The 18,250-nt window shown below is 36.3% G+C and overlaps 2 protein-coding genes across 6 annotated transcripts in view; both read right to left on the minus strand.

The window, feature by feature from the left end:
* Kdm5 (Lysine demethylase 5) overlaps positions 1-18,250 on the minus strand; it is a 122,458-nt gene that overhangs the window by 63,518 nt on the left and 40,690 nt on the right. For 2 of the 4 annotated variants that reach the window (XM_017610968.1, XM_017610970.1), the window contains exon 2: positions 11,704-13,115. In XM_017610968.1, the coding sequence (XP_017466457.1) occupies positions 11,704-13,115 (1,412 nt within the window). Of the gene's footprint in view, positions 1-10,787; positions 10,813-10,895; positions 10,918-11,703; positions 13,116-18,250 lie in introns of those variants that run through there. The other 2 variants (XM_017610972.1, XM_017610971.1) reach the window with 2 other exon arrangements.
* The window catches only part of LOC108359223 (RNA-directed DNA polymerase from mobile element jockey-like), a 25,376-nt gene continuing 12,310 nt past the window's right edge, over positions 5,185-18,250 (minus strand). Inside the window, exons 2-3 of one of the 2 annotated variants that reach the window (XM_017610973.1) lie at positions 16,168-16,170; positions 5,185-9,663 (exon numbers count right to left, since the gene is read on the minus strand). In XM_017610973.1, coding sequence (XP_017466462.1) covers positions 5,194-8,013 — 2,820 coding nt within the window. In that variant the 5' untranslated portion in view covers positions 8,014-9,663; positions 16,168-16,170 and the 3' untranslated portion in view covers positions 5,185-5,193. The remainder of the gene's footprint in view (positions 9,664-16,167; positions 16,171-18,250) is intronic. The other variant, XM_017610974.1, reaches the window with a different exon arrangement.

Raw genomic sequence — 18,250 nt, forward strand, 5'->3', positions numbered from 1 at the left:
TACTATAGAGGTCCCAGTTTGTTCTCCTAAGATTCCTAAAGGGGATTCTCATAGGATGATCTTCATCCAGAAAAAACTGAATATACCTATGGTCATTAAGAAGACGAGGTTGGGTAAGGTCAAGGACCTCTCGCCTAGCCGCGGTGATAAAGGTCGGTTCGTTTCCTCTATTACAAATACATGTCCTCAGTGTTTAAAAAACTTAATGAAGTTATCATATAAATTTTGCTTGCTATGCTTCGGACTATGTAGACATCGTGAAGCCAGCAGAATACTTATTCGCAAATTGCGCATACGCATGGACAAGTACGGTTTACAGTCGCAGTCGAAGTTCAAGCAAAAACTGATTGCCGACAAAATGCGCAGAGCTGCTGGCAGTCGTTGGTTTAACAGTCGCAGTCGAAGTTCAAGCAAAAACTGATTGCCGACAAAATGCGCAGAGCTGCTGGCAGTCGTTGGTTTGAAAATTTTCATTTTGATTTCATTCTGATTTTGGTCAGCGGCGCAAGTCGATGAATAAGCAATATCTTTGCTTTTGCAAGTTGTCGGCAGTCGCAGTCGAAAAATGAGAAATTTCTAGCTTCTGCAAGCGGGCAGCAACGACAGTCAATTGGTATTTTGTGTTTGCTTATGATTTCTTCAGAGCTCGCAAATTACTGTTGACACTTGCGAAGTGTTCGAAAAATACAGTTGAATTTTGGCAATTCTTTTTGTTGAAAGCGTTGCTCAGTTTCTCCATACAAAAAAATTCTCGAACAAGAAATTGCCAAAAATCAACCTAGCTACTTCAAACTTGCATTTTATTGTACTAAAATTTCTTATGCCACAAAATTCCATACCCTAAAAAATATTTAAAATTTTTATGAACATTTCGCTAATTTTTGCTCAAATTTCTTTATTCCATGTACGCATACATATATAACGGGTGATTTTTTTGAGGTTAGGATTTTCATGCATTAGTATTTGACAGATCACGTGGGATTTCAGACATGGTGTCAAAGAGAAAAAACTGCGGGAACTACTCCCAGAGGCCCCCCAGGAGAGCTTAAGCACCGAGGGCTAGATTAATGTTATGGTGGAGAAGTTTACATCAGCTTGTAAGAGTGCCATCGAAAGCTCATGCCCGCTGAGTAGGCCCGGGGGCAACGTCCAACCAAACTGGTGGACGGTGGAACTCTATAAGATGGGACTGGGCATCTATAAGTCCGAGATAAGAAAGCCCAATAGTGAGTCATGGAGAAATTTCTGCGAAGCCGTAGAAGGTCGTAATGAATCATCTCGATTTAGGCGAATCCTCGCTAGGAATCCCGTACCCTTGGGATACTTGAGGGACGAAAAAATTTCTGCACCGTGTGAGCCCACCGGTGTTGGAACGGGCGCCTCCTCCGGTGAACTACTGGAGAGGCGCCGACTGCTCTGGGCAATTGACTCTTTCAAGCCTTTCAAGTCTCCTGGACCGGATGGCATCATTCTTGCGCAGCTGCAAAAGGCTGTGGAGGTCTCGTGCCGCTGGCTCACCCCTATCTATGCGAGCTGCTTAGAAAGAGGGTACATCCCGGGGCTTGGAGGAGTGTAAGAGTTACGTTCATCTCCAAAGCAGGAAAGAAATCTCATGTATCCCCGAGGGACCTCAGACCAATCAGTCTCTCATCTTTCGTATTGAAGACTACTGGGAAACTGATTGACCTGCACATAAGAAACAGAATTGCCAAAGTCATAGAGGAGTCCGTGATATCGAGGGGGCTTACAATAATGTCCTACCCGGGGCGATAGTAAGAGCCCTTACTAAGCTCGGAGTCGAGAGCTACTTAGTAAGCTTCCTCTCACATATGCTGCAAGGCAGAACTGTCACAGCGGAATGGGGCATCGCCTCTGAGCAGCGACACTCGCAGGGAGGCGTTCTTTCACCCTTTCCCTGGATAGTCGTGATGAACGACGTCCTGGAGGAGTTGAAAAGGAGAGAATGCCGGGTTATTGCCTACGCGGATGACGTGGCACTCATCGTTAGAGGAAAGTTCTTGGACACTCTGTACGATCTAATGCAAGGGTACCTAAACATGGTCACAAATTGGTCCGCTAGCCGCGGACTTGCTGTCATTCCTGGAAAGACGGAGCTCGTTCTCTTTACCAGGAGGTACAAAACGCCTCATGCCCAGATCCCCTCAATAGGGGGTGTTCCACTTGTTCTCTCTGACGGGGTCAAGTTATTGGGCGTGCTCCTGGAGGGGAAGTTGTCATGGAAACCAAATATTGAGGAACGGGTGAAGAAGGCATCGGTGGGTCTCTACTGCTGCAAGAATGCCATGGGGAAGAGATGGGGCATCTCCGCAAAGGTGATGCACTAGCTATATGAAACCATTATTAAGCCAATAATGTTATATGGGGTCATTGTCTGGTGGAGTACATTGGAAAAGACCACTCATGTTAGGAAGCTAGAGAGCGTGCAAAGGGCGGCCCTCGTTGGAATCAGCGGGGCGTTCCGGACGACTCCTACTCTAGCGCTAAACGCTATGCTCAATATCGCACCTGTCGACATTGCGGGCAAAGTAGCGGCGGTTCGCTCAGCCATTAGGCTCAAAAGCTCTGGGTTCTCTTTCAACCCAGCGCATGGGCACTCGACAATTCTCGAAAGCTTCGACTTACTGCCGAAAGAAATGCACCGGAGTCACCCGAGGCTGGCCCCAAAATGATACTCCTAGACGCACATCCCTCCAAGGGACGAATGGGAGAAGGGTAGTCTCTGAAGAAGAGGTTCATCTTCATGGCGGATCGAAGCTGGAAGGTAGAGTTGGAGGAGGTGTCTACTGTCAGAAACTCTCAGTAGATCTTACGTTCAGACTGCCGGATCTCGACCAAGCAGATTATTCCGGATAAAGAACGCATTGGTATGCCCTTCGCCACGTGAACGCTTTTAAGTGAATGTATCTACGCTCGCGCGAGCGAGAGATGGATGCAAACTACGAGCTGCCGAATTTCTAAGCAAACTTGGCCTAGGTGGGATCGAAAAATGTCTCGAAGTGTATACTCTCTAAAGAGGGAGGATAAATCTCATACAATCGGTGCTCTAACGGGTCACTGCCAGTACGACTTGAAGTGCCTTACCATAGATGCTGCAGAAGTTGCAAGAATTATGAGGCGGAGGAGACCATTCTTCACCTTCTCTGTAAATGCCCGGCATTATCGAGAAGCAGACTGCGCTTTCTGGGGCCTCCTTCCTTTAATGACCTTGACTAATTGTGAGATTTAAACCCTTGATTCCTGGCGAGGTTCGTCAAGGATTCTAAATGGTTTAGCATGGGGGAGTGAAAACTCTTAGTCGTGGTATCACAACGGGCCTTCATTTCATGGCCTATGTGTGTCCCTGAGCATCAGTGGCAGCCACATCTACCTACGTATCTTTTAGACAAACATTTTCTAAAGCTATGTATAAGAATTGAAGGTTTAATTTATATGGTTTTGGTTAAAGCATGAACCATATTTTCCTTAAAAAAAAATAAATAATCTTTAAAACCCTTGCAAAAATTTAACACAAACCACCCTGACTCAGTTTTGCACTATAGTGTATGTATAGTACATACATAGCAATTAATTTCATGCTATTGTATATGGATCCAGTATGGCAGTATCTCAGAAAACTTAGTTTATTTCTGCTTATGCAGCAACTAACTTCAAATTGATGTATAATCATCTAGCAGCCTCATTGGGATAAACCAAATGCTTACACTTTTGCTACATATCTTTGCAAATAGTTCAATATTAGTTGTAAAATCATCTAACTGTGGGCACTTAACTATTTCAGCATGAAAAATCATCTGTAAAAGAAACATGCAGACTTTGCATTGCTCTAAGCCAAATGCATTTTAAAGTAGTTGAAATCAAATGCAGAGTCGGACAATCGACTTGCTGCTTGCACACAATTCAAACTGAGCATTTGAAAACACATTACATGCATGGCTGTAGCAGAGCGTGCAAAGATATTTGCTACTATTGGTCGCGGCTATTTTTATTTTGAAAATTTTTAATTTCGGTTTTTCTTATGAAAAATCATCTGTGAAGTGCAGAACGAAAGCGTGATCAAACGACTCACTTTAAAGTGCTTTAAGCCAAATGTGTTTTAAAAAAGTTGAAATCAAATGCAGGTCGGATAATTGACTGATGCCTAGGACATCGCCATTTTAGAGTCAACAGTTCGTTCCAAGGAAGAAAGTCAGATCTTCATCAGATCAGTCAGATTAGCTGCCCATCCTTCTTTGCACGAAAAAGTTGTGCGCTTAACCGAAAAAAGCACTTTTTCACGAATTTTCTTTACTACTTCAATGAGGAAGGTATCCGAATCCCTATGAACCAAATAATGGAGGAGCACTTACCACGTAGAAATTACTGCAAACGAAATTTTTTCCGGATGGTATCTAATTATCGATATAGAGATAACATAAACTTATAGCCTTTTTCGTTGTTCTGCGAGATGAGCAAAATAAATAAAAGCTTGTAAAATTAGGGTAAGCGTAGAACCAGTGCAGGTAAACGTAATAATTTCTTTGATAAGTTGATAATAGTGGCAAATTTTTAAGGCAGGTATCGCTAATGTGCAGATATGTTGAATGCATCTATCGGATCAGTTTCCTTATAAATATTAAAAATTATGCCGGTGATGCGCATTTTAGGGTACGCATCTTATATGTGCACTTAGGCTCAAAGGCAGCAAAGCAAAATATACTGTAGTTTCTTTCCATACTGGGGAGCTATTTGGCCGGTTATATTAAATAAAACTAGTGTTTACTTTTCTCCTATGCGTTTCGACGCATATTCGCGCTTTCTTCAGAGAGTCTGTATATTTATAAATACGAAAAACATATTAATACCAAATAATTATTACAAAGAACAAATAAGACCATAGACTATTACCAAAAATCAATGCGATTTTCTAGCAACTTTAAACTTGCATTTTGTCGTACTAAAATTGAATGAACTATAAAACTGCATACTTACAATTTTTCTAAAAAATCTGAATAAAAAGTTTCAAATTAGTGTGCATTTTTAATGAATTTTCCTGAGTTTTGCACAAAGTTTAGAGATTTTATTATTATGTTTTATTTATTTATTTATTTATTTATTTAGTCTATGGTTTTATAATAACATTACAGACTAGAAGGGTACAACATTAATTAGAACTACTAAAAATAATTCATAAAGCTAAAAATAGGAATTCAAAAGATTTAAAAAAGCTGTCTTTGGGATTGAAAAGTCTACCTCGACTACATTATTCATGGCATTAAATTCACGAATGGCGCGATAAATCGGGGCATTACTGGCGTATTGGGTTCTAACATTACAACCATAAAACGGAAGGAAATTTCTAAGGGATCGCCTGGGGACATTAAATCTTATCCTCTCTAACAAAAACGGACAATCAACAATACCTTTAATAATATTATATGTAAACGAAAGACATAAGACAGACCTGCGACTTTCTAAGGACTTGAGATTCAGAAGCATAAGACGTGAAGAATATGACGGCACGGGGTCTGAAAAGTTCAGACAGCGAAGAGCAAACTTGAGAAAAATTTTTTGAACACGTTCAACCCTGTTTATAGCATTCTGATTATACGGCCTCCAAATAAAAACCGCATATTCGAGATGTGACCGAACAAATGACGAATACAGTAACTTGAATGTATAAGGATCCGAGAATTTTGAGGCATTGCGTCTTACAAAGCCTAGAACAGAATACGCCTTTGCAGTTACATAGCTAATGTGTTTATTGAAAGAAAATCGATCATCGAACACTACGCCAAGGTCTTTTATCTCATCTGCACGATTTAGATCATTAGCCGATATATGATAGCTGGTAAGCAGAGAATTGGATATTTTAGAGTACGTTAGTTGAAAACATTTACTAATGTTCAAGGAAAGGCGTGACTTCAGACACCACAAATGAAGCTTATCAATATCATCTTGGAGCCTAATTGCATCAGATGTGTTTTTAATTACAGAGAAAACTTTTAAATCGTCCGCATAAAGCAGAAATTTTGCAAAAGAAAAACAACTACTAATGTCATTGATGAAAAGTATAAAAAGAAGTGGACCTAAGACACTACCCTGTGGCACTCCAGAAGATGGAACGAACGGGCAAGAAGTAGCCCCGTCAATTGAGACAACACACCGTCTGTTACACAAGTACGACTCCAACCAACGCAGAAAAATAGAATGAAAGCCAATGCAAGCAAGCTTTTGAATTAATATACTATGTGACACTCTGTCAAACGCTTTTGAGAAGTCTGTATAAATACAGTCAACTTGAAAACCTAACGAAAAAGACTCGAAACAATATTCACTGAAAACAGCGAGATTGGAGACAGTAGATCTACCAGCGACAAACCCATGCTGATATGGGGAGATAATAGATTTAACTGCAAAATTCAATTTGGCATTGACTGTGTGTTCAAAGATTTTCGAAATAGCGGAAAGCTTAGAAATAGGTCTATAATTACGTACGTCACTTCTGTTACCATTTTTAAAAACGGGCATTACCGTCGTAAGCTTCCAATCATCAATAAAAGTACCTGAAGATAATGATTTATTAAAAATTAACTTCAAGGGATAAACTAATGCTGGACAATTTTTGATTAAAGTTGCAGATAGGCCATCAACATCCACATGTGTAGAGGGTCTTAGTTTAATTATACCATTACTTATGTCTTCAGATGAGAGAATTAATGAGCCAAAGTTGAGAGACGAGGAGATATTAGAAAATTCTGCAGATGTAACGTCATTCTGAACGAAATTCGACCCAAAATATTCAGCAAACAAATTTGCGGCATCACTTGGCGTCTCCGCAGCTTTATCACCAAGAAATATTCCTGTGGGTAAGCTGGAGCATCCTTTCTTAGATTTCACGTAGTTCCAGAACAATTTGGGGTTAGATTTAATATTCAACTCAGTGTCACGAACATAGTTACTATAAAGAGTCTTATTTAAAGAATCAATCTTCTTTAAGTAATGCTGATACTTAACGAAGTAAACATGATTTCCGGAAGTTTTAAATTTTTTATAGAATTTGTTTTTAAGGTTTTTTAGCTTTTTTAAGTCTTTTGAATACCAGGGCAATTTATAAGGCTTTTTCTTTTTAACCGGTATTTTATCCAGGCAGAGTTCATATAAGATTGACTTAAATATAGAAAAACAGTATGCAGTGTCTAGGTTAGTAAACAAATCATCCCAGTTAATGTTCGACAATAGTTCATTAAAACTAAAAAAATCGCATAATGAGTAATTAAATGACAATTTGTTGTCCTTAATAGCGGAAAAACAATAAAAGTCTAACTTTATAACTAGTGGAATATGATGTTTATCCGTAGCTGTAATTGGGTTAATACAGTCGCAAATTCGGTAATTCAAGTTATCACTGACAAAAATAAGATCTAATATTCTGTTTAATTCGTTAGCAAAACTATTAATTTGCTTCAAGTTAAGACTCAAAATACTATCTACTAAATATAGTTCATGATTGGCAACCATATTATGAGCTATGAGACTAGGGCATGACTCACTGCTAACCCAATTAATATTGGATAAATTAAAATCTCCCAGAACACATAAATGGTTATCACGCAAATTATTTAAAACTAATGATGAAATGTTATCAGCATGTGCTTTGTATAACTCATATGAGCTTCCTGGTGGTATATATGAGGTTACTACATACAGGGATTCTTTTGAAGAGTTGCCACTAATATTGACGCAAAGTTGATCCAGAAGTGAATCATCATTAGCTAGAGAGATCAGGAGCGCGCGTAGTTCGCGCTTGACAGCAACGATTACACCGCCACCTCTTTGGCAACCAGTTTTTACAGCATCCCTGTCTTTACGAAAGACGTTGAAGAGGTTAGCATCGAAGAATTCAGCATCAAAAAAGTTTGAGGTTAACCACGTCTCAACAAGTACATAGACGTCGTAATCCATCTGCGCAGTAAAAGAATGCACGATATCAGCTTTTGTTCGCATGCCAGACATATTTTGGAAATATACCCTTAAGCTATTAGCAAAAGGAGGAGAATTAACTATGTCTGAAGCGGCTGTTGTTGGTCCTTTGGAAAAAACCGAAAAGGTTTGACCGTCACGTTAGTGGGCCAGATTTCCGAACTAAGCAAATTCGAAAACATTGTCTCCGGCACTCCCAGCTTGAAGTTTACACGCTTTAGACTTGAAATTTCCACATCTTTTTTAACTAGTTTATAGCATACTAATATATCTTTGTTCAAACCCGCCTGATTGGAAACATAGTTTATTATATTTTCTTCCGAAACAGATGGCGAGAACGACGCTAGATGTAACCACTTATATCGGACAGCCACGTCCAAGTCTTTGCTAATGTTTGTACCAACAACCCTTACTGGTTTTTTACCCCTTTTATTCTTAACAGTAGACCACTGTGCATTTTTGATCTCTGCAGAGCTAACAGCAGGCGCCAACGAGTGTGTAACATTCGCTGTCGAGATATCAGCAGTCGTCTTTAACATATCAGCATATGTGTGTGTGTGCGCAGCGTTCATTGGCAACGCCGAACCGGCATGAGTATACACATTTTTAACAGCAGTACCAGCGGCAACAGAGACAGCAGGCATTTCAGTATATGTGGAAGTGTGTGTAACATTCGTTGGCAGCACCGAGCCAGCATGAGTGTACACATTTTTATCAGAAGCACCAGAGACAACAGTAGAGACAGCGAGGGCATTATTAGCAACTACAGAGGATTTAGCCTTAGTTTTGGCTTCCATGCGCGACATGATCGCAGAATTGTTAGTGGTACTAACATCAATAAGTGCACCATTTTCGTAATTCGCTTCTTTTTGGCTACGTACCTTCACAAAAGCAGCACTAACAGTAGCACGTAGATCTTTGATTTCCATTGTGAGTGATTTTATAGCATCATCTTTTTCCCGAAGGCTACGCTGCATATGTAAGAGATCCGAATGCATGCTGTCCGCCTTGTTTGTTAATTTATTATTATTTTCATGAAGAGTTGAAATGAGATTATGCATACGAGCATTCTCAGCACGTAGAGAGACGATTGCATTGAAAATCGAAACCAATGATACCTGCTGCTTGTTGTTGGACTCACTAGTGGTATCACTTATTGCTGTACTAGTTAGCTGGTTAGGCAAGGCACTTTTAGGAGCTTTGTGCTGCTGTGGGAGGTTGTTATTACGATGGGCACCGATTTCTTTGCTAGAGGAATCCGAAGCAATGGCATTAGTAGCAACAACACTCTCGTTAAGAATAACAGGAGGAGGCGGGGAGCGAATAGAATATCGCCGAGCATTTGCACAGAAAAGGCCTCTCTGAGTTAAGCAGGAACTCAGCGTCTGCCGGCAAAATATTCACACATTCCAAATGAAATAGTTCATTGCACTTTGCGCACTGGATTTTTGGTTGCGAACGCTCAACTTTATGGTTACAGCAGCAAGGCATTTTTAATAGGAACGTCTCTTTTCGTTATTTGCTTATAATATACAAGAGTCACGGTCTCAAAAATTATGCACGAACATAGACAAAGCTTCATTAAGTTTAAGTAATCTTTTTGACACTAATAAAGTTATGGAACCCATTAGCAAATATTCGAAATCCGAGAGTGATAAAAAACACGTCCGCACGCAACGACGGCTGTACATTTTTCTGGTGTAAAATGAACCATATTTTTATAAAAAATTATCGAAAATAAATTAGAATAAAAAACTTTGCATATATTGCGAAAAATTCACTGTGCCAATACTTTTGTTCGTCACTGTATATAGTCATGAAGAAAAAAATATTCGCATTAATTGAATGTAAGTCCTATGAATTGATTTATGCAAAAAAGTCGCCATAATTTTTTTATTTATTTTTTGTTAGTTCATCGCACTTATGATCTGGGTGTGCGATATGTTTAATTTATATTATGATAATTTTATTGTTTAATATTAATGTAAGTGTAATAAGGCTAAAACTGTTTTTATTGTCTTATTTGTTCTTTGTAATAATTGGATGATATTAATATGTTTTTCGTATTTATAAATATACAGACTCCCTGAAGAAGGCGCGAATATGCGTCGAAACGCGTAGGAGAAAAGTAAACACTTGTTTCATTTAATATAACCGGCCAAAAAGCTCCGAATGCAATAGCATTAAACTTCCAACCTTGGGCCAAGAAGAAAAATTCTAAATTAATTTTTATTAATTTTGATGAGCTTCTTTGGCCTAGTTGGATATTATACTAAATTAATTTCATTTAAAGAAATTCATACATACAGTGCCGAACAGAAGTATTGGAACAGTGAATTTTTCGCAATAAATGCAAAATGTTTTATTCTAATTTATTTTCGACTTATAAAAATATTGCTCATTCTACACCAGAAAACATGATAATAAAATCTCTAAACCTTGTGCAAAACTCAGGAAAATTCATTAAATTTGCACATTAATTTGCAACTTTTTATTCAGATTTTTTAGAAAAATTCTAAGTATGCAATTTTATAGCCCATTCAAATTTAGTATAACAAAGTGCAAGCTTGAAGTCGCTAGAAAATCGCGTTGATTTTTGGTATTTTCTTCACGCAAGTTCTTCCATACAAAGTATATTCGACAATTATTTTTTGTATGGAGAAAATGAGCAACACCTTCCACTAAAAAAATGCCAAAATCGTGTCGCTTAGGGGGTTCTTACCATTACAGTTGGCACCATTGAAGTGCTTAAAATAAATATTTTACTGCATATTTTTAGGCACAGCAATCATAATTCGCATGTTGAACACACCGGCGATAATACAGCTATAACTGCAAGAATATGTGAATAGAACAGCAAATTGCTTACACTACTGTTGAAATACCTCGCTTCTACTCCATTAATTTTTTCTCTTTTAGTAAGAATTTTTAATTTAGCTAGGAAACGCAGAAACGTCTAATACATACATACACTATAGTGCAAAACAGAGTACATGGCGGTTTTTGTGAAATATTTGCAAGGTTTTTAAAGTTACAATTTTTTTTTTGTTATTTATTTATTTTTTTCAATATGGACAAGCTTTAACCAAATTCATATAAATCAAACTTTAAATTTTTATACAGAGTATAGAAAAATTCAACAAATTTTCATAAAATTTTGAACTTCTTAATCTGAATTTAAAAAAATTGAGAATGCAGTATTATAGCCCATACAAATTTATCTAATATGATAAAATGCAAGTTTCTACCGGCGTTGATTTTTAATATTTTTTTCTTCCAAATAAGCATGAATTTCTTATGGAAAAAATGCGTAGGACCGTTTACAAAGAAAATTTGAAACAATTGACGCCATATTTAAAAAACTGCACCTGTTGTATGAAAAAATCGCAAAAGTCGTCACAAAAAAAAAAATATTAAAAATCAACGGGATTTTTTAGCCGCACTTTGTCATACTAAAATTGTATAAAAGCGCATACCCAATAAATTTCTGAAAATTCAAGATTAAAAAGTTCAACATTTTTCTAAGCTCTGTAGAAAAATGCAAAGTTTGAAAAAATTTAACTTTAAAAACTGCAAATATTTCCCAAAACTATAGTGTATATAGATATGTATTTTTATAAAAAAAATAACAAACAAAATGTAATTAAAAGTCTTGCTAACCACTTACTCAGTTTTGCACTATACTGTATGTGGCTTGTATATAAATATAAGTAAGTGTTTTACCTTGTTTATTCCTAATTGTTGAATGACGGTCACACATTTCTCGGCTTCAACTATGGCTGAATTTAATCGATCGATTAGTAGTGATGATGGGAATTTTTTAAGTTCAGCTTCTTTGCACAACTCCTGTAATTCAGTTAATGGTACGGAAGTAGGAGTGTTTGCGTCAACAATGTCGCGACATCTAGACAACCACCGTTCAAAGCTTTGCGCTTTGGCTTTAAGTTTTTGCAGCATCAATGGCATTTCGTCGAGTGTGTATCTGTAAAGAAGAGTGTGCTTTTCTGGCAAACAGTCGCAAAGAACTGTGTAATGGCGAAGACAAACTATTGACTTAGTACATTCACAGGCGACAGCTGATAAAAAGCAAGTAGTATTGCATTCATGGCAATGCCGTTCGTCGTCTGGCACTAGTTCGAATGCTTTTCGCTCGGCACGCGTTACTCCCCACTCAAGTAAAGATTTGCGGAGTTTCTTTTCCGAGTCTACCATTTCTGCCATATCAATATAACAAGCTGTTGCAATTCCAAATGTCAATTTGGCAGGTTCTAATGCCATCTTACATACAAGTTCATCGTGAGAGAAAACGCAAAAACGACGCAACATTGAATAATGATTAACACACTCGCGTCCCATCTTCAGCCAGTCAGCAGGCGCAAAATTGACAGCCTCAGCAAAGTTATATCCTTGATTGAAGCCAGCATGGTATGCTCGGGGGAATGTTATAACAAATTCTCCGGCATTTTGATCTGTTCGATAAACAGGTACTCCGTTATTCATTAAAATGTTTGGATTCATTATGGTGACTAACTGATGCAGCAAATCCGGTTGCGAAGCAAACAGTTCAGGAGCTGCCTGTTTCATTGTCTCCTCAAATTGTTCAGCCCAAAAGCCAGGTACACCGTACCAAGTTTTTGGTTCTCCCCAGTGCAAATAGTTGATGGAATAACTCCAATGATCTTCGTTGTGCCAACAAAAAGCTGCGAAGCACATTCCTACATACATCCATGGTGCATTCATACCACTAATGTCTGCATTGATATGTCCCAAGATGGAGTCTTCTAGTAAAGGCAAATTATTCAAGTTCCAACTAGATTCAGCATACTCCTGGTCACCAGGCAATAAATATAAAGAGCTTTTCGTAGGAAAACCCGAACCATGATCCATTGTGTGTAAATCGGCTCCATATTCTACAGTTACATCTTCATCGATTGAGGAAACAATGCGCCAAAATTCGCGCTCAACTAAATGAGTTGGTACTAAATGAACGGGTTTGCGGAAATAATCCATTTTAAATTGGTCTGCCATTTGTCCAAATTGTTGTAATGTATACTCTCGTTCCGCTTGCTCGAAACCAAATGCTTCAGTAGGTTTGCTCACTTCCTCAACAACGCAACGAGGACAAAGCCATTCACCTGCAAATGGAAAATATTTTGAATTAAAAGTCATAACAAGCCGAAACAAACAAATACTTGTTTTCGTATAAGACTGATTAGTTTGGGTGCGTCTTGGTCGTCAAACAGGCACAAATGAGTTAAATTTTTTCGTTCGTTCTTACCGCTTTTTGTTTTTTTTTTTTAGTTTTTGTATCATGGATATATGTATGTTATATCTCGATTAGCGTACCTAAAATATTTTTTTAAATACAGAAAAAAGGTTAGCTTCGGCAACTAAAGATATTTAGTTCCCGAACTTCGACAATGCTTGGGAACTGTCACCAAGGATTGGGAACTATTACCATAGTTTGATAATTATAACTAAATATATTAAACCTTCTGATATTCATCTAGGTTGAACCAAATCTTTAATTTAGCTGAATGGTTTTTTAAATATTAACAAAACAACAAATAAACAATATGGTAAATATTAACAAAATTCAACTTAACGTATGGTTCATAAAAGGGTGTTATTGAGGTCTGGTAATGCAGATACGCTTTCTCTCCACACAAGAGGGGTATTCTCGAAGTCTTGTAAATAGCACGGATTTTATGAAATGCAAAAATACTATTCCAAATTCGCAAGACTACGAGGGCCTCCCATAGCAAAATGGTAACACGCATAGGTAGCAAGCAGCGAAATTCTGTGCCAAATATAATAACAAAATGCAGCAAAACAATGCGGTGAGCGAAATGAGAGGAATGAGAGAAATATGTAGCAATTTCAACAGCAAAACAACTAGCATAGGGTCGCATTTGTCTTTCTATGCTTTTTTGCAAAATATATACATGGGTTTCGACGTTGCATATTTTGCGGCGATAGGAAATGTTGTTTCCCATGTATTTTGTTGTTGTGTGTTTGAAAAATAAGCAATCCGTGCTACGTGCAACGGCTTTGCAAAATATCGGGAATGCCCCTGTGGTGTAGTCATAGTTATCAAATACTAGTTGAGGAAACCGCGATTTGTTTAGAGGCCGGAATATATTTATGTTTGTGAGCCACCCCAAAGAATGCGCTAGAGCCAGTGTGCGGGCTGTAACATGTTTTTCGTGGTAGATAAGCCTTAAAAATTGTGGTGGATTCCAAAACAATGGGAGAGATTTACATATACAATGCAATCGGATTATACTGGACTCCACGGGACCGCGTCAAATTGTACATTATAACCGATTGTCCATTTCATCAGAATAAAAAAATTTAAACTCGAAAAGTAAATTTAGTGTGTTTTATTTATTAAAGAAATAATGTACAAGTAAACAGTCTGCCCATCGACATTTTTTAATTTTTTTGGAATTTCAAACCTCTAATTTCCTTCCTTTTTATCAGAAATATTTTCAACACATGAATAAAAGTTTCAAAGCTTGCACAAATTTCACCAAAAATTTAATCAAACTTCAAAAAACTTCATCGAAATTTCAAACTTTTTAATTCGAATTTTTAGAAAATTTTTGGGAACGCAGTTTTGTAGCCCATTCAATTTAGTCGTTTAATATAGTGCAAGTTTAAAATAGCAAGAAATTACCGTAGATTTTGTTAATGCGTTATATGGAAGACAAAAAAAATCTCAAAAACCGACGGTATTTTTTGGCTTTTTGAAGCTTGCATTTTATTAGACTAAAAATAGGGCTACAAAAATCCATACCAGAAAATTTCCTTATTTCGACTTTTTTTGATGTTTCTATCTACGTAATATTGCAGAACTTCCTGTTTCCTTCTCAGGCACTCTAGAACTATTGAAAAGGTACTCACAACACTTTTAATTTGTATTTTTTTTTTTAAATTTACCACTTTCGACTTTTTCGAAAAAAAAAATGTTTTTTGCGGCGTAATTTTGCATAACTTTCTTTTTCCTTCTCAGGAACTCTAGAACTACTGAAAAGCTACTCAGAACACTTTAAGTTTTTTTTTTTCAAACATTAAAGTTTTCCTACTTTTTTGAACAAAAAACTTTTTTTTATGCGTAAGTTTGCAGAACTTTCTTTCCTGAACTCTAGAACTTTTGAAAAGCTACTCAGAACAGTTTTAATTTTTTTTTTCAAAAATTTAACTTTTTCGGCTTTTTCGAAAGAAATATTTTTTCCGACGTAATCTTGCAGAACTTTCTTTTCCCTTCTCAGGAACTCTAGAACTTTTGAAAAGCTACTCAGAACAGCTTTAAATTTTATTTTTTTTTCAAAAATTTAGCTTTTTCAACTTTTTGGAAAAAGGTTTTTCGGCGTAATTTTGCAGAACTTCCTTTTTGCTTCTCAGGAACTGTATAACTTTCGAAAAGGTACCCAGAACACTAGTAATTTTTATTTTTTCCAAAAATTTAACACTTTCGACTTTTTCGAAAAAAAAAATCTTTTTTTCGGCGTAATTTTGCATAACTTTTTTTCCTTCTCAGGAACTCTAGAACTACTAAAAAGCTACTCAGAACACTTTAAAGTTTTAATTTTTTTTTTCCAAACATTCAAGTATTTCTACTTTTTTGAACAAAAAACTTTTCTGCGTAATTTTGCAGAACTTTCTTTTCCTGAACTCTAGAACTTTTAAAAAGCTACTCAGAAAAGTTTTAAATTTTTATTTTTTTCAAAATTTATTTTTTCGCTTTTTTGAAAGAAATGTTTTTTTCCGGCGTAATCTTGCAGTATTTTCTTTTTCCTTCTCAGGAACTCTAGAACTTTTGAAAAGCTGCTCAGAACAGTATTAAATTTTATTTTTTTCAAAAATTTAGCCTTTTCAACTTTTGGAAAAAGGTTTTCAGGCTGCTTAATTTTGCAGAACTTCCTTTTTCCTTCTCAGGAACTGTATAACTTTCGAAAAGGTACTCAGAACACTTTTAATTTTTATTTTTTTCAAAAATTTAACTTTTTCGCTTTTTCGAAAGAAATGTTTTTCCGGCGCAATCTTGCAGAACTTTCGTTTTCCTTCTCAGGAACTCTAGAACTTTTGAAAAGCTACTCAGAACAGCTTTAAATTTTATTTTTTTCAAAAATTTAGCTTTTTCAACTTTTTGGAAAAAGGTTTATCGGTGTACTTTTGCAGAACTTCCTTTTTCCTTCTCAGGAACTGTATAACTTTCGAAAAGCTACTTTTTCGACTTTTTCGAAAGAAATGTTTTTTTCGGCGTAATTTTGCAGAACTTTCTTAACTTTTGAAACGCTACTCAGAATAGTTCTAATTTTTATTTTTTCAAAAATTTAACTTTTTTTGGCGTAATTTTGCAGAACTTTTTGTTTCCTTTTCAGGGACTATAACCCTAGAACTATTGAAAAGATGCTCAGCAGAATTTTTTATTTGCCTTTTTGCCATATGTCGTATGCTACGTGAATCTGGCATACACAATTTTTGAAAAAAATAAAATAAAATTTTGTCAAAATATCCAGAACATTTCAACTTTTTCGAAAATAAATTTTTTTTCGTCGTATTTTTCCATAACTTTCTTTTCCCTTCTCAAGAACACTATAACTTTTGAAAAGCTACTCAGAACAGTTATAATTTTTATTTTTTCAAATATCTAACTTTTTCGACTTTTTCGAAACGAATTTTTTCGGCGTAATTTTGCAGAACTTTTTGTTTCCTTTTCAGGAACTCTAGAGCTATTGGAAGGCTACTCAGAACAACATTTTTTTGTCGTTTTGCGTTACACCGTATGCCAACTTCCCAGACATATGGGATATAAGTGGGCCAATTTTTTGCTATATAGCGATTGTATATATCAATTTTTAATAAATATTGATTAATTCCTTAGACTAGGGATGGGCGGCAGAACAGCTCGCGCGCAGCAGCGCGGGCAAGCAGGTGCTTGATGCGGGGTAAAAATTTAAAACCGAAAGGGTAAGTAATAGCCGTGTACGTGTATTAACCCATTTTATGCAATGTATATTGCCAACGGCTATTATATTCACCTCTTTGTTTATAGAGGAACAATTTCTAACTATATTTGTAGTCTATTTATTAAAAATAATTCAACATCATGAAATGCCGACCAATTTAATTTTTTTTATTAATAAATCAATAAAGTTATTATTGATTATACATATGTAAAAAATAGTATGTGCTAATTCATACCGGCGAACAATAACGTGTTAACGATCTTGCTTGCGCATGTGTTCGTAAATAAGAGATCCGAGCGCTGCTACTAGGCTCAGTCGGTAGAAAACCGTCATATAAAAAGGTTGTTTTGCGCATGATTGTCCTTTTTTCCAAGCAAATTTCTAACGGAAAATTATCTGCGCAAGAACAACCCCTCCCTTTGAAAATTTGCGACCAACTAAACGCTGACAATGCAAAAGTGAATTACAAAACAGCTAATATGCGCGCAAGCAAGTCGGTAATCACCACCAGTGTTGCCATTTCTGTTTCTGCCGTCCCGCCAGATTAATAAACAAAAATCGCTAGAATCCTGCTAAATCATTTAAATTCTGTAAAATCTTATGACAAAAAAAGTTTGTTTTATAATTTAGCAGTTAAACTTTATTTGATAAAATTAGAGATCATATGTTTATAAAAACCCATCAGTTTTTTAACAAAAACAAAATTGGAACTTCGTTATACAGTATCGGTCATATCTATAGCACGCCATTTCAAAGTGATATTGTGCGCAACTTATGTTTATTTATTTATTTTTGAGAATTTTCAATTAAAATACAGTTCTTTCTCTAACAAACCCCATATAAATCCAAGTTTAACAATTTGTAGAAAACTTCAAAAAAGTGCAACAAATTTTCACCTAAATTTCAAACTTTTTTCTCAGAAGTGTTTGAATTTTTCTGAATACACAGTTTTATAGACCAATGAATTTTAGTCTGATAATGTGCAAGTTTCAAGTGACCGAAAGTTACCGTTGATTTTTTAGAATTTTTTTCTCCAAAGGTGTTGCGGGTTTCCTCCATATACAAATAAATTGAGTTTATTCATTATATGGAAGCCAATGCGACAAAAAAAATTCTAAAAAATTAACGGTACTTTGTACCTACTTGAAATTTGCACATTATCAGACTAAAATTGCAGGGGCTAAAAACTGTGTACTCGAAAAAAATCTAACACTTCCGAGAAAAAAGTTTGAAACTTAGGTGAAAATTTGTTGCACTTTTTTGAAGTTTTCTATAAATTGTTAAACTTGGGTTTA

The sequence above is a fragment of the Rhagoletis zephyria genome, unplaced genomic scaffold, assembly GCF_001687245.7.
Source record: "Rhagoletis zephyria isolate East Lansing unplaced genomic scaffold, Rhagoletis_zephyria_1.1 Rzeph_scaffold_00358, whole genome shotgun sequence".
Classification (NCBI taxonomy): domain Eukaryota; kingdom Metazoa; phylum Arthropoda; class Insecta; order Diptera; family Tephritidae; genus Rhagoletis; species Rhagoletis zephyria.